This window comes from Pagrus major, chromosome 17, assembly GCF_040436345.1.
Source record: "Pagrus major chromosome 17, Pma_NU_1.0".
Taxonomy (NCBI): domain Eukaryota; kingdom Metazoa; phylum Chordata; class Actinopteri; order Spariformes; family Sparidae; genus Pagrus; species Pagrus major.
Window position 1 is genome coordinate 916,305 of NC_133231.1, and position 14,665 is coordinate 930,969.

The 14,665-nt window shown below is 39.4% G+C and overlaps 1 protein-coding gene across 1 annotated transcript in view; it reads right to left on the reverse strand.

The window, feature by feature from the left end:
- adgrb1a (adhesion G protein-coupled receptor B1a) overlaps positions 1 to 14,665 on the reverse strand; it is a 156,641-nt gene that overhangs the window by 57,514 nt on the left and 84,462 nt on the right. The window contains exons 15-16 of the mRNA XM_073485293.1: positions 13,858 to 13,960; positions 13,700 to 13,743 (exon numbers count right to left, since the gene is read on the reverse strand). Coding sequence (XP_073341394.1) covers positions 13,700 to 13,743; positions 13,858 to 13,960 — 147 coding nt within the window. The remainder of the gene's footprint in view (positions 1 to 13,699; positions 13,744 to 13,857; positions 13,961 to 14,665) is intronic.

Sequence of the window (14,665 nt, forward strand, 5' to 3'; positions counted from 1 at the left end):
GAACTGACAATAGCAAGCACTTGAAATGTCAATCATCACGCTGCTTTTTTGAAAGCTCTGAGAAATCTATAGAATGAATTCAGGCTTCACAAAGGATAATCAAATAAAGGATCAAGCAATGAGTCAATGTTTTAAGTAAATGTTGTTACATGGGTCTGACTCGGAAAATTCTGTTTCATTTTTTCTAACTTAGTATAACTGGCTTCATGGGCAGGTCAGGTCGTATAGAGCAAACATTTCTGGGCGTATTCTGTATCTATGTATCATATCAAATCTCCACCATCAGTCTGAAGATGATACATTCTTTACACAACACTTGCTTCTGTGTAATCATCATTTTATTGCAGTTTGTGAATTGATTTCTTATAAAGATGTAGTTTACTGAATTATGAATAAAGTTGTGAACAGGTGTGACACAGCATTGATATGGGAGATGAGCAGTTGCCACATGTTGGTTGTCAAGACATGACCTTAGGAATCTTCTCTGTCTGTAAGTGCTTCAGATTTACCGTGAGTACCCACAGAATGCAGGCTTATTTAGAGTACTACATCTGCATCAAATTATACATCAAGTCCAGTAACCCCCAAAAAGCTCAGTCACGTTGCAGCTTCAAATATGACTGCCAAAAACAGTACTGCCATTCCAGTCAGTGTGCCAGTGTTTGCTCCACTATGTTTACACCCAGCTTTGTCTTTGCTTGACCAACTCAAGTTTCTGACACGTGAAATTAACCTATAAATGTACCCGATCAGCCACAACATTAAAACCACTGACAGGTGAAGTGAAAAACATTGATTATCTCGTTACAATGCAATGTTCTGCTGGGAAGCCTTGAGACCTGGCATTCATGCGGATGCCAATGGACACGAATCACCCACCCAAACAGTGTTGCAGACCAAGTACAACCTCTCACCGCAGCTGCACTCCCTGCTGGCAGTGCTCCCCCTAGCAGGACAATCCTTCCTGCAACACTGCAAAAACTATTCAGCAATGGCCAGAGGAACATGACAAAGAGCTCAAGGCAAGGACCTGGCCTCCAAATTCCTCAGATCCCAATCCAATTGAGCATCTGTGGGAGGTACCAGAACAAATCTGATCCAAGGAGGCCCCACCTCATAACCCACAGGACTCAGAGGATCCACTGCCAATGCCCTGGGGCCAGACACCACAAAACACCCTCAGAGGGCCTGTGTCCATTCCCCAACGGGTCAGAGCCAAGTCCGATCTACTTTGGGACCTACATAGATGGGACTTGTTCCAGCGCATCCCATGGATGCTCAAACTGATTGAGATCCGAATTTGGAGGCCAATTCGACACCTTGACCTCTTTGTCACATTCCGCGGACTGTTTCTGAACTGTTTTGGCAGTGTTGCAGAGCGCATTGTCTTGCTGAGGGGATCCACTGCCATTTGGGAGTGCCATTGCCACGAAAAGGTGTACTTGGTGTGCAACATTGTTTGGGGCCGGTAGTGGGTGTCAAGTGTCATCCACAGGAATTCAAGGGCCCAAGGTTTCTCAGCAGAACTTTTGATTGTAAGAAGATGGGCAATAATACTTACTTCACCTGTCAGTGGTTTTAATGTTGTGGCTTTTTGGTGTATATAAATGGCTATACTAATGATGTGTTTCACTTGTATTTGACTTGTCATTATGCACATAAAACTGAACTCATTTTGTTGTTTTTATGTCACTTATCGTCCACCATCTTTGAAGCAGGAGAAGGAATGATATACTTCTTCTGCAGAATGTACTAGGCATATGGAGCACTTTCAGTTCATTCTTTCCATTGAAATGCAGCGTAAATTTGAATTTTTAAAGTCAGTGTATGGTAGGTCAGCTGAAAATGTGAAATTTGTCTTAACGCAATTCAACATATATAAAGTACAAAGGTTCTTAAATGATTTTGTGAAAATGTAGTCGTTCCTTCACAGAGCTGTCTCTGCTTTTCCTAGAATCACTGCCAGATTACAGTAAACCTTGGAAATAATTCAGAACTTGTTCAGATCCATAAAGTAAAGCATTGCATTTTCTGTTAATATTTAATAAACAGGAAATAAAACCACAAAAATGGTGTGCATAATAATCATTTTGAAATTTGGCTGCTGAAGCACAGAAGAAGACATTCCTGAGAGGCTTTCAGTGGACATTGGAATCATGACAGAAACGTAACAGTGCCTCAATCAAACTGGCACATAATGCGGCCAACTGCAGTGATTAGGAGGGAAAACCTCTTTTACCCAAACCTGGGATATTTGGTTTAAAGTCAATAATAAATACAATTGTGTGCCAAATTAAAACAAAAACCCAACATAAAGTGTATTAGGAAGTTGTAATTCTGCCATGAACAGCTTCATTACTCCTCGCCCAGCCCAGCTCTCAGATTCAAACGTTGGCATTTTACATACCACAGATGCCTTCACATTTGTACTTCACACTATAATACGTGTCATGTCATGTTAACATTATATATGCTGATTTCATGTCAGGAGGTGGAGGGGTGGTAAATTTACAGCTGGGTGTAACCATTGGGCTTTTGTGCATAAACCTAACCAGACCATAAGCACGACATTGTCACAACATGAAGTTTAAAGAATTGAACCTAAAGAAACGTAAAGTTGGAACATAATATAGAGTACTGTAAATTCCAATATATCCTTGGTTTACAGAAACAAACACTGTCAATATTTATTCTGGCTATTGGTTGCTGGCTTTCCATTGATTCTTCCTGTGTGTTGAATCAAGGGTATAACGGCAGAGCACGTCATTCACTGTACAGATTCTAAAGCCCACTGCGGCTGTGTGATTGTGATTTTGAGCTTTATAAATACATTTGATTTGTTTTTAATTCGATTTGAGTGCTATCACTCCAAAACCTGCCATAGGTGTTTAGCTGGGCTGAGAGCTGGTGACTGTGAAGGCCATAGCATATGATTTTACCAATCAAACCAGTCAAACCCTTTTTAACCTGTATGAACACTAGATTTCTTGTGTGTGCATTTAGTCAGACTTGTCCTTTAATTTATTACCTCTTACAACAACCCAACAAAAACCCAAAAAGAGCCACCAAGAATATTTAACAGTCACACCCTCACATATCCATTAGTCTCTTAACTTTAAACAGAAATATAGACTACAGAATGTGTTGGGTTGTTTGTGTATGTGTTGTGTTTGTGTGTGTGTGTGTCTGTGTGTGTCTGTGTTAGCCCCATGAGGTGACTCAGTGCTGACATTAGCACATCACCTCTAACAGAAATCCAATATATTAAGACTCAGTGCAGTTTCTCTGTATGGCTGATGTGATTAGGCCTCTGTGTGAGCCACACAGAGGCCTGCAGACAGTCTTGCCCCACCGTCTAATTGGATAATTTAGGTGCTGGTCCAGCAGCCCTGCATGGAAGAATGTCCTCTGCCAAGAACAGGCCACATGGATGAAAAGCAGTCTGTCAGCACAGAGGAAATATTTAAACATGGGCTCTTATGCAAAAAGCTGTAAGGGGAGGGCTTCTGCTTGGTGCTTAGTGGTCGGGTTACAAGATCATATATACATATAGGGATTATCTGTGACACTGCAAAATGTAAAGATTAAGAGTGAATGTGTTGGATCAGTTCAGCAAATATCTGAACTAACTTTAAAAATGCCACTTTGGCTTTATTTATTACTGTTAAAATTTGCATGCTGACTATGAGTCTTAACATTGGAGAATAATATGAATTTAATTTAAATATGCAATGTACAGATTTTATACTAGTCCAGCATGACAAAATAGGTTCCCATGTACCCGCATGACATTTTTTTGTCACCTGTTTTTTTTTTTTTTCGGAAGCAGACAACATACAAAGACAATGAACCCACTTTTTCATATAATTCAATTGGCACCATAAGTCAAACTGAAAGGTCATTAACATACAAACCACTCTTTAGTGATAATTATTAAATGGATGGCAATGACTCCAACTGACATAAGATGGGTATACATGGACTCTACTACCACACTAATTGCAGTAATAGTCCAATCAGAATAAATACAGCCTCATGTAAATACCTTTATCGAAAGAGACTGACCTATTGGGCCAATTGGGGATTCTTAACTAGACACCATTAGGGCCCTAAAAAAACAGGTCACAAAAAATGTTGTCTGGGTACATGGGAACCTATTTGTCCTGCTCAACTATATTTGCCTATATGAGTTGAATAGTCATAGGGAGGAAGCCTGTGAAAATAAGGCTGATGATGTCATCAGGGTTATCTCCAGGGGCTTGACAACACAACAGAAACCCTGCATTACAAACGGGGGACATGTCAAGTTGCATTATATGGATTGTAAGATCCAGGGTTTTTGAGAGTTGACCCATATACTATAGGGACTTTAAGTCAGTATATTTTAGCCTCTGCTGCTTCAATTTTAAAGTCCCATTACTTTAAGGAAGCGATTTTTACATTTCAATATAACAAGATAAGGAAATACAGTACACAGCTTATCAGCTTTACTGTAATACTGCCAATCAATATATTAACTCACTCTTACAGTCTAAATCAATTTCTATTGCTTATTGAGAAAGGAAATAAAAAAAATTTCAAGCATATATAAGGTTGCACAGTCAATATTTGGATATCAAAATTTGATCAAATATGTATGTGTTTAAGGTGGAAAGTCTCCCTTATTGTGACACCCACAATTATCACCAACTCTGTCCCTCAACTCCATTTTTGCCTTTTAAAGCTCATTGTTGTCATTTACCTAGCAGCTAAATATGTCATGTCATGTTTTTAAATGAGGGGATGCATCAGTCAAACACATGACTAGGCAAACTGATTCAGCTGGATTGAGACTAGATAAGGGAACACTCTCAGAAATTGAAACTCTGACACATGATGTCGGGAATGTAGGGAAGTGATTCCTGCTTATTTATCAATGTCCTGTGCACTTAAACATTTGGTGAGTTTGCTGGCATATGAGTTAGAATGGACGAGCATGCACTGAATAGAAATATGTATGCAGTGTGTTCCCTGTAATGCAGCCTCTTTCTATTCAGAAGTACTTGTAAACAAACATGCCCCCTGCCCACCGAAACTTCACCTCCTCTTCTATAATTGTATTGCAGTAATTGATGAAAAGTCCACAGTGGTTAACTCCGGCAGCTTTGATGAATTGAGGCAGCTCCTCAACATCAGCACTGACTCTGTAAACTAACTGAGACAGCAAGGTTGATTTGTATGATCAGAAGCGAGGCTATTTAGTGACTGCAGTCTGGTAAACAATGTCTAGCCTGCGCATGAATTTGTCTCCTCTGAATCAATCTGAAAAGATCCCCTTTGACCTGCCCTGTAGTGACTGTTTAACATCATGTAAGTCCTATTTATGTCCTAGTATGTACACAGAACCACTTAAATCTTGATTTTAAGTTTTCAAAGTAACTGGCCTGCTTTGACAGCACACATAATTTATGAAATATTGCAGGGCTGTTGTCTGTGACCAGCTCTGACCGCAGCGCATGAGAGGAAGTGGCAAGAATTAGTAAATAATGCAGAGACTGGACTATTTTGGACAAAAACATTCAGAGTGAATCTTCAAACATTAAATAGAGTGATCAATGGAACTGCTCACAAATCCTGTCCGACAAGAATGCAATTTCGTTTTGTTTTTCCTTTAATAAACAACCATATTTGCATCAGTATACTGGCTTGGCTTTTTTTTTTCTTCAGGTACAGCAAAGAAGTATTGCTTGAAAGATGTTGACTACAGAACACCAACAATATGTAACAATATGTATGCTGTGTAGTGTCTAATCGTGCACCTCCCTTACTTCATAATAAAAAATTAATTAATTAATTAAAGGCATGAAATGCCCAAATTGTTTATGAAAACTCTGCATGATGAACTACAACAAAGCCTAATGGGAAGGTCGCCCAACAGGACCCTGTATCACACTAAACCGTTTAATAGAGTCGTGAGTCCACGTGTCACTGCCGTGTTTGGCCTCTCCTACTCTTGAAAACAACATGGTCTCATTCTATGGTGAAAGAAGAAATAACAAACATGCATGGTCCACTTACACACACTAAAATTAAGGCACTTAAACTACTTGGTAACGTTTGGGTACCAGGACTAAAAACCTGCTCGCCTTGATGAAGGCCCTATGAGTGAAGTATCTGACCATCCCAACACATTCTCATACCTTAAAGGTCCTAATTCTAAGAAAGGTCTCACTCACAACTTGTCAAATACTGGTGCTTTGGGATTGTATGACAGGTCGACCATCCCTGACCTCCTTCTGTTGTGGACTTCCTGGCACTTTTCTACTCTGTTTGTTCTTTGAGCTCGTTATTATCAGCCCCCCCAGCACTGCATTTCGTACACACGTGTTCATTTTGCCCCTAAGTGAGGCAAACCACAAACTCCCACGCTGCCCTCTAGCAGATCAGTGGTTCTACTATATGCTCCGGTGTTAGAGGGGGCTGCCTACCAAACATGTTGTGTATTCCTATGAGTGTCAGTATTGTCAGATATTATCTTAGACTGAACTCTCCTCCTTAAGGGCAACAGCAGACTAATGCCAAATCACATTTAGTCCTAGTATTTATAGTGCATCAGGTAAGACATACTGTAAACAAAACAAAGTAATAATGTCAGTGTGAGTGAGAGTGAGAAAGACAGAAAGAAGCTGCTGATGTTCTTGTTATTGATTTCAGGAGATTAAAGCGAGTGAAGGCACAGGCTGTTTCACAGTTCTTATCAACATGTCAAGGACGCCTCCTCAGATTCCAATTTCTCCCCCAAATATTAACTCATTAATCATAGCTGCTGTCCAAGATGGATTTTAATTTAGCATAGACCATGTCTCCACCCAGCCCCAACCCCGTACCCAAACACAAAGAGATTAGATTATTTGTCCTTGCTATTTTTCCTGTCATTATTTCTCCTACTATGTTGTTTCTTATGCCTGACATCAAAGAGGTGACCAAGGTCAGTGTCATTAAAAACACACACATTTCGCAATCTATCATGGTTTTTCATTAAAACTGCTTTCAACACAGTTTTGAACTGACTGATATCCACCATTGATTGTCAGATGAATGCTAGTATTCAAACAATTACAAAGACTGGGTGAAATCTCCCGTAGTAAACAGAACTCAAAGAAAGAAAAAGATCTGACTCTGGCTAATATGGCTTAACAGACTGGTTTTGGCTGCTTGTGGAGGACAAATCCATAATTTCCGATAGCACATTCAATGTGGAAATGTTCCCGTTCCACGTTCCCATTATCATAAGCTGTATGTGTGTTGTGGCTCTCTCATCCCTGGCTTACATAAAAAAAGAAGCACCTGTGGGCTATCCCCACATCAACATCAGGCTCACATGTTCTTTTGTCTGCAAAAATGTCTCTTTTTTATTTGTTTGTTTGTGCTTGTACACATTAAATAAAAGGTCATTTTAAGTTTGAACAAAAAGCAAGAAATACACTTTCAGTAACATATGACCGTATTTACACTTATTCATTGTTTTTCTCAAGATACATTTTCATCTGTAAATCTGCAACACCTGCTGGCTATTAAAAAATTGTGTATTTTATTTAATTTTAAATTGATAGAAAATAGGTTTTGGGTGGCTCAGGGTGCCATGAAAACTCAAATAAAAATTTTGTTTAAAGGGGCACCATGGTCTAAGAAATTTACCATTGTATTTATCACCTTTTAATGTGAAATATCTGAGCAGCGAGTGCTGAGTTCCATGGACAATAAAACAGCAAAATAGAACCCACTTAAGTTATTTCATGAATGGCACAGTATTCTTTGAATATGAGCCTTCAAATAAAGGCCTGGTTCTATCTGCATTTGAGATAAATAAAGTTTATGGTAGTGTAGAATTTCACAGAATACTGCTGGAAGCGCCAAGTATAACTGTAGAAATTGTCTCAGCTGTTACTTTTAAGCTACATTCTTCTTCATTGTTAGGTCGGGTGCGGCCATATTAAAATCCTTTCAATTTATTTTCTTTTCCCAAATCACTTCCTTCTCTATGTTTCCCTGTTTTTCTTGCTCCAGGTCTATATGTGCCAGGCCAAACTTCTTTTAATCCCTTGACTGAGGCCATGAATGTTCTGCTCTTCATCTCTTTACCAGAAGTGTTCACACCCATCTAAATGCAAATGTACAAACCTGCATTGCAAGGCTGCAAAATGTTTGCCTCTTTCTTTCTTCCTCTTTCTTCACAACGCTCAGTGCTCACGCTCTGACATACTCACGCTATTTTCGTGTCTTAAACAAATAGGACACTTAAGAGCAAGGAGCAAATGAGTAGTACTTTGAATCTGGCCACAGAGGCAGTAAAACTGAACTGTACAATATGTATATTTAACTCCTTCTCGATGCTACCATGCTTGCCAGTCTCTCTCTATGTCTCTTTCTCTCAGTAGACTCTGAACTGCTCTCTGTTGTACATGGTGATGTGTATCCGTGGGTTTGGAGGGGGAGGAAAGCTGTGAGCGACACTTTTAATTTTCCACATGCTGCATCAGTGTCGTAGCAGTGATAGCGTGGGGTTAGCGTTTTCCCAGACATGAGCTGTGGAGCTGTCCAACACACTCAGCACCTTTCACTGGGGAGCAGTGCACTGACTTTGTCAAGAAAAAAACAAACAAAAAAAACCACTGTGGCCAGAAGCAGAACTTTCAGATGGAACATGGTGTCTCTAAAACCTCTTGGAGTACCTGGAACTACCATTTGTACTATAGACTACGTGTGGGTAAGCAAGTATGCTTTTGAATAATTACAAACGGGATCAGGGCGGCTCAGTGTCCGCTCAACTTGCCAGAATGATGCAGTTGTGATATTGACCTGATATGTAATAATTTGAACAGATATTTATTAACTCTAAAATAGAAAGCTGAAAAAACTTAACACTGGCCATTTTTGCCATGCTAGTGATCCTTGAAGGTTACAGTGTTCATCACATCATATAATATAATATCAAAGGGTAAAATAAAAACATTTAAGTTACTTCAGCATGCTGCACTTATACAAAGTCATCCACATAAGATTAAGGTAAGAACAAGGCAAATTTATATCTATAGCACATTTCAGACCCAGTGGCAACCCAAAGTTCTTTACAGATTACACAGACAAAAGCACAAGACAGAAGTTATAAAAACAATAAAAGCAAGCAGACTGAGTACAAACAATAACAATTCAAACAAACAATAAACAGCATACAGAATACAAATAATAAGACAAACTTATAAATTAACAAACAAATACATTTGATATAAAAGAAAATGAATCAAAAGCAGTGGTAAAAAGGTAGGTCTTTAGCTTGGATTTAAAAGTAGTTAGCACTGTCTTGAATCTTAGCTCTTCTGGTAATTTGTTCCACAATTGAGAGGCACATAACCTAAACACAGCTTCACCACGTTTAGCTTTCACTCTAGCAACAGCCAGTAATCCAGAACCAGCCAACCTGAGAGGTATGCAAGGTCTGTACTGTGTCAAACGATCTGACAAGTACCCAGGACCTAACCTGTTCACTGATTTATGGACAAGTAATAGTATTTTAATGAAAGCTCAGCTTTTTTGGTTCCTGTTGCAACCCTGGCAGCAGCAATTTGGATCAGCTGGAGCGGTCTAGTAGCTGTCTTAGGGAGACTTGTGAACAGTCCAATGCAGTAGTCCAGCCTACTGGAGACAAATGCATGTACCAGCTTCTCCAGATCATGTTTGGAAATCATGTCTTTGATCTTTGTATTGTTTTTGAGGTGGAAAAAGGCTGATTTTGTAATTCATTTAATGTGACTCCTAAAATCAAAGTCTGATTCCATGATAACACAATGACAAAGACAAAAACAATTACTTCGCTTTTTTCCTTTTTCAACTTAAGAACATTTTGGAGCATCCGGCTTCTAATTTTTTTAATGCATTGTCGTGGGGAGTCTATTGGACTGTGGTTGTTTGGCGACACGGATATACATATATTTGTGTATCATCTGCATACATGTGATAAGAAACCTTAAAAGTTATTATGACTTTAGTTAATGGCAGTATGTAAAGATTAAAAAACAGAGGACTAACGATTGACCCTTATGGGATGCTATATGTTGTTATTTGCTCTGCCACAGACTACCAATTAACACAAAATAAATGTCTTTAAGACTTGAACCAATCGAGGACCGTGCCAGAGAGACCAAACCAGTGTTGTAATCTGTCTATTAGTATGCGGTGATCAACTATATCAAATGCAGCAGTGAGGTCAAATAGCACAAGGGCTATACCAGACTATACCAGAATGAATGAAGTTTAAACTGGAAAATGTCAAGATAAGTGTTTACTGCTAACTTTCTCAATAATTTTGCTAATGAAGGGCAGATTTGAAATGGGCCGGTAATTCTTTAGTATAAATACATCCAGAATTGCTTTTCTTTAAAAGTGACTTAATTACTACAGTTTTGAGGGCTTTGGGGAAGAAACCTGAAAGCAGTGAAGTATTGACTATGTGTAGTATATCTGTTGCCAGGCAATTAACCCTTGTGTGGTGTTCATATTTTTGTTATTCAGCCAGTGTTCATGGGTCTGGTGGACCTGCTGCATTTTTGGGTTTTTAATTCAACACAATCAAACAATTTTATGTTAAAATGTTATGTTATGTTAAATACTCGACAGATGTTTACTTCATCCCAATTACAAGCAATATAAACAGCATATATGGTTAATATTTGCCCTTTACCTTTGTTAGATCACATTTATGAAGTGCTACTTGTTTTAAATAAAGATTGGTTCCCGCAAGACAGAGGGTAAAATGTGCGGGAATGTGAGAGCAGACGTGTTGGTGCTTGAATTTTGCAACTGTATGTAATGTAAATGTGTAGGGGGGGTGTACAGTGTGTGGTCATTGAAAATGTGTTCTGATATATGTTCTTCACAGAAAATGAGTTTGAAAAAATAATTAATCGTATCATTTTTATTTTGATAAAAAATGAAAACGGGTCCCACAGACCCGAACACCATACAAGGGTTAAAAAACGTTTCAAAAAACTCTGAGGGTAGCAAGGCATTACGTGGAAGATTTAAGATGAAAAACAATATGTTCAAATTTATGACAGAAAAATGACATTTTTTTCGTTTTAATTTTTTCTAAGAAAAAAGGTCTATAAGGTCATTACATGACCTTGGTCATAACATGACTTTGGTCATAACATGACCTTGTGGAAAACCGCTTGGTAGGTAAGTTTCTCCACAATGTTTCTCCACAAAAAACAGTGTGTGTGGACTATAGTTCTCTGATTGTTCTCCGTTTGTGTATACTGTCTTTGTAGATGTTATAGTGAATTCGGAGTTTGGTTTTCTGCCATTTAGCTTTGCGACATAATCGTTTATGAAGTCTAACTTGTGGGGTATTCCTCCACAGTGCCGATTTGCTTACCTGAAATGAATTTTTCTCCTATCGGTGCAATTTCATCAATGGTATTCAGGATTTTAGAATTAAAGTTGTCCAGAAAATTATTGACATATAATGAAATGTTGTTTTTTGATTCTGTCAGACTGGGTGTGGGTATCCATGGTAACAGACTTATCAAATAAAACACAGAAATGATTAGACAAGGCAGTATCAAAGACTGTGACATTGGAAATGTTAAGAACTTTTGAGACAACCAGGTTCAGTATATGGCTATAGGCTAATTTGGATTGTCCACATGAATGTTAAAAACACCAGTAATAATGATACCGTCAAAGTCAGTCACAATAATCAAAGTCAATTAAGCAAATTCATCAAAAAATATGGTTGAATATTTCAGTGGTTTTTAGCTCTACTATTTAATAAAACACAAATATTTAGATATTTAGAGGAGCTGTATGTACCAAATTATAGTTGTTTGCAAAAGAACACATCTTTGAATATAACAGCTACGCGACCCTTCTTCCTGCTCTAATAACATCCAGAATATTAAAGTTAGGGGGCTTGGACTTAATAAGAACTGCAGCTCTGCTGTTTTCATGCAACCATTTTACAGTTACAACATAAAATCAAGTTGTGATGTAATGAAATCATTAATTAAAAAGGATTTGCCTGCCAAGGATCTTAAATGTAGCCTTCCTTGAAAGGAAGTAAAATTGTCCACATAGATAATGTTGCATTTGAATTGCAATATTTTTTCAGCCAAATGTGGAACTGGCGTAAACTGCTGAACTTGACAGCACCAAAGCATGAGGAAGGGGTAGGGCCAGAAATTACGTAGTGTTCAAGCACGCAGCATGTTCATGGGGTGAATGAAGTCTTCTTTGAGCTTCAAAGACCGTTGTTCATGCATGTTGTTTAACATGTTAAGATGGAAGGGTGGTCCTGGATGCATTTTGGAATTCCATCAATGATGTCCTATACTGTGGCTCCAGGGAAGCCTTTAACTTAAGGAGCGACATGTGATGAACACTAAGACAGCAGGGGGCGATGCCCCCCGCCGGTGTTCACTGAAGGTCGGACTGGTTCAGGCGACGTGGGGTGAAGCTCAAGTCAAGTCAAGCGCAAGTCCAGAGGGGGGTTCCATATGGGTCTGGAACTGGTCGGGTTTCCTTCGGACACTTGTCACAGGCTTGGACCGTAGCCTTGGTGGACACTGCAGGAGGGTAAGCCCTCTTGCAGCTGACGGTGGGGAAGGGCAGGGGCACTTCCAGAGTGGCACCTGGGCCAGGAGACCAGCATCCATTTGGAGTTGGAGGAGGTGGAATGCCAAAGTTTTCCAAAGCCTGAAACTTATTTTCAAGTCGTAGTAGTTCTGGGGGCTGAGTAGGGGCTGCCTTCTACCAGACTCCAGGGCTTGGTCTCGGATCTCGGATGGAGTGGCGCAGGATTGGAACTTTGGTTTTGCTCAGAGACTGGGCTAGATGTCTCCCCTGAGGTGCAGAACTGATGCAGAGGCCAGGTCACCACCAGCTGCCATTGAGCCTGACCAAGGGACTGGGGAGTGAGGCAGGCGAGACTCCATCAAAGGGGTGCCGCTAAGGTTAGCTGAGGTCAGAATAGAGATCTGCTTCGACTAGGCCGCTGCAATGTTGGAAAACCCCAGGATCAGCTTATCCCTCTCATCCAGTTTGTTTTTTGGTTGAGAGATGTCCGATATCAACTTGGAGATGGTACGTTCACAAGAGCCACACAGCGCCATACTGAATATAGTTTAGGCCATGGTCTCAGTATCCACTCCAGTATGATTTATAGAAACGATAGGACAATGCCTGGAGAAAGTATCCATGCTCAAATAAAAATAAAATTTGGTATAATTGCTTTAAATCTTCAGGAATGGCGACCAGCTAACTTAGCTTTCCGGCTAAAAACAAACCAAGCTAGCGACACTGCCACAATTGGCAGTGAGGTCATAAAGTTAAAAATCCAGATGTCCAATGAGCAAAGCTTTTTTCTTGATTAAATCATTTTGGTAAAAAGAAAAGATTCAAAAAAGTGAATCATAAAATCATTGCTTAAAACTGGAACAAATGTCAAATTGCGACAGAGCTTCTGTCTTACATGCACCATGCCAATGCATGCGTAATACCTTATAGTAATGTGCAGTCTGAAATATCCTGATGCTGAGTTCCTAGAATGGGGCAAGCTCCCAAAATGTTGGGTCCTACAACTCCCACAGTACAATCAATAGTATTTTGGATCAGCTTGCGATGAGTCATATCAATCAAGGTACATCAATGTAGCGGATCTTACCTGTCGCTCTCATCCCAGGATATACAGGTCTGGTTGGTGGTACCCTATTAGATAATGAACATAAAAAACACATGAACAGCATGAAAGAGTACAAGTAATAGAACATAATATCACAATTACTTGATATCTGAAATTGCTTTAAAGCAAGAGGCACTCACGTTGTACAGATGAGAGAACTCAACCACAACTGGAGCGGAGAGGGAAACCGGGGTGGGCTTGATTGTTACTGACAGAACCTTGGAGTTGAGAACTGTGCTGTTTCTAGAAGAAGAAGGAAAAACGTAAGTGGCTAATCTGTACCACTGCCACTGTGGTACTTTGAGCTAAATCTTAGCATAAGGTCACAATGACAATGCTAACATGCTAATGTTAAGTAGGTACAATGTTCACCATGTTGACCATGGTAGTTAAGTGTGTTTCTAGGCTAATATTGGTGCTAAACCAAAAACAAAAATGGTGCTAGATGAGAAGCCAGAGATGACCCAAGTCATTAGGGTATGCCTGGAGACCATGAATATCTGTCCCAAATTTGTGATCAATCTAGTAAATATTTCACTGGATAAATACAACCTTTGACCTGGTGGGAACCACCAACATCATCCAATGAGGTCCTTGAATTGCTAAATTGTATGGCAATCCATCCAGTAGTTTTTAAACGTCTGAGTCTCAGACAAAAATGTCAACCTGTCAGTGGAGTTTGCTCAAAGGGGATCAACAAAATCACTAGGATACAACATGTTGAGTGAAATCTTTGACCTGCTGGGGTCTTCCTGTCTCTGGGCACCAACAGTATATTTACCACATTTTATAGTAATCCATTCAACAGTCAGCAAGACATTTGAGTCAAAACTACCTCATGGTGGTGTTAGAGGAAAAGTCAATTGGATTCATCTACTTGGGACCATGAATATACAGTTGTATCAAAAAGGGAAACCTTCTTTCTTGCCATGATTTGACTTGACTTTA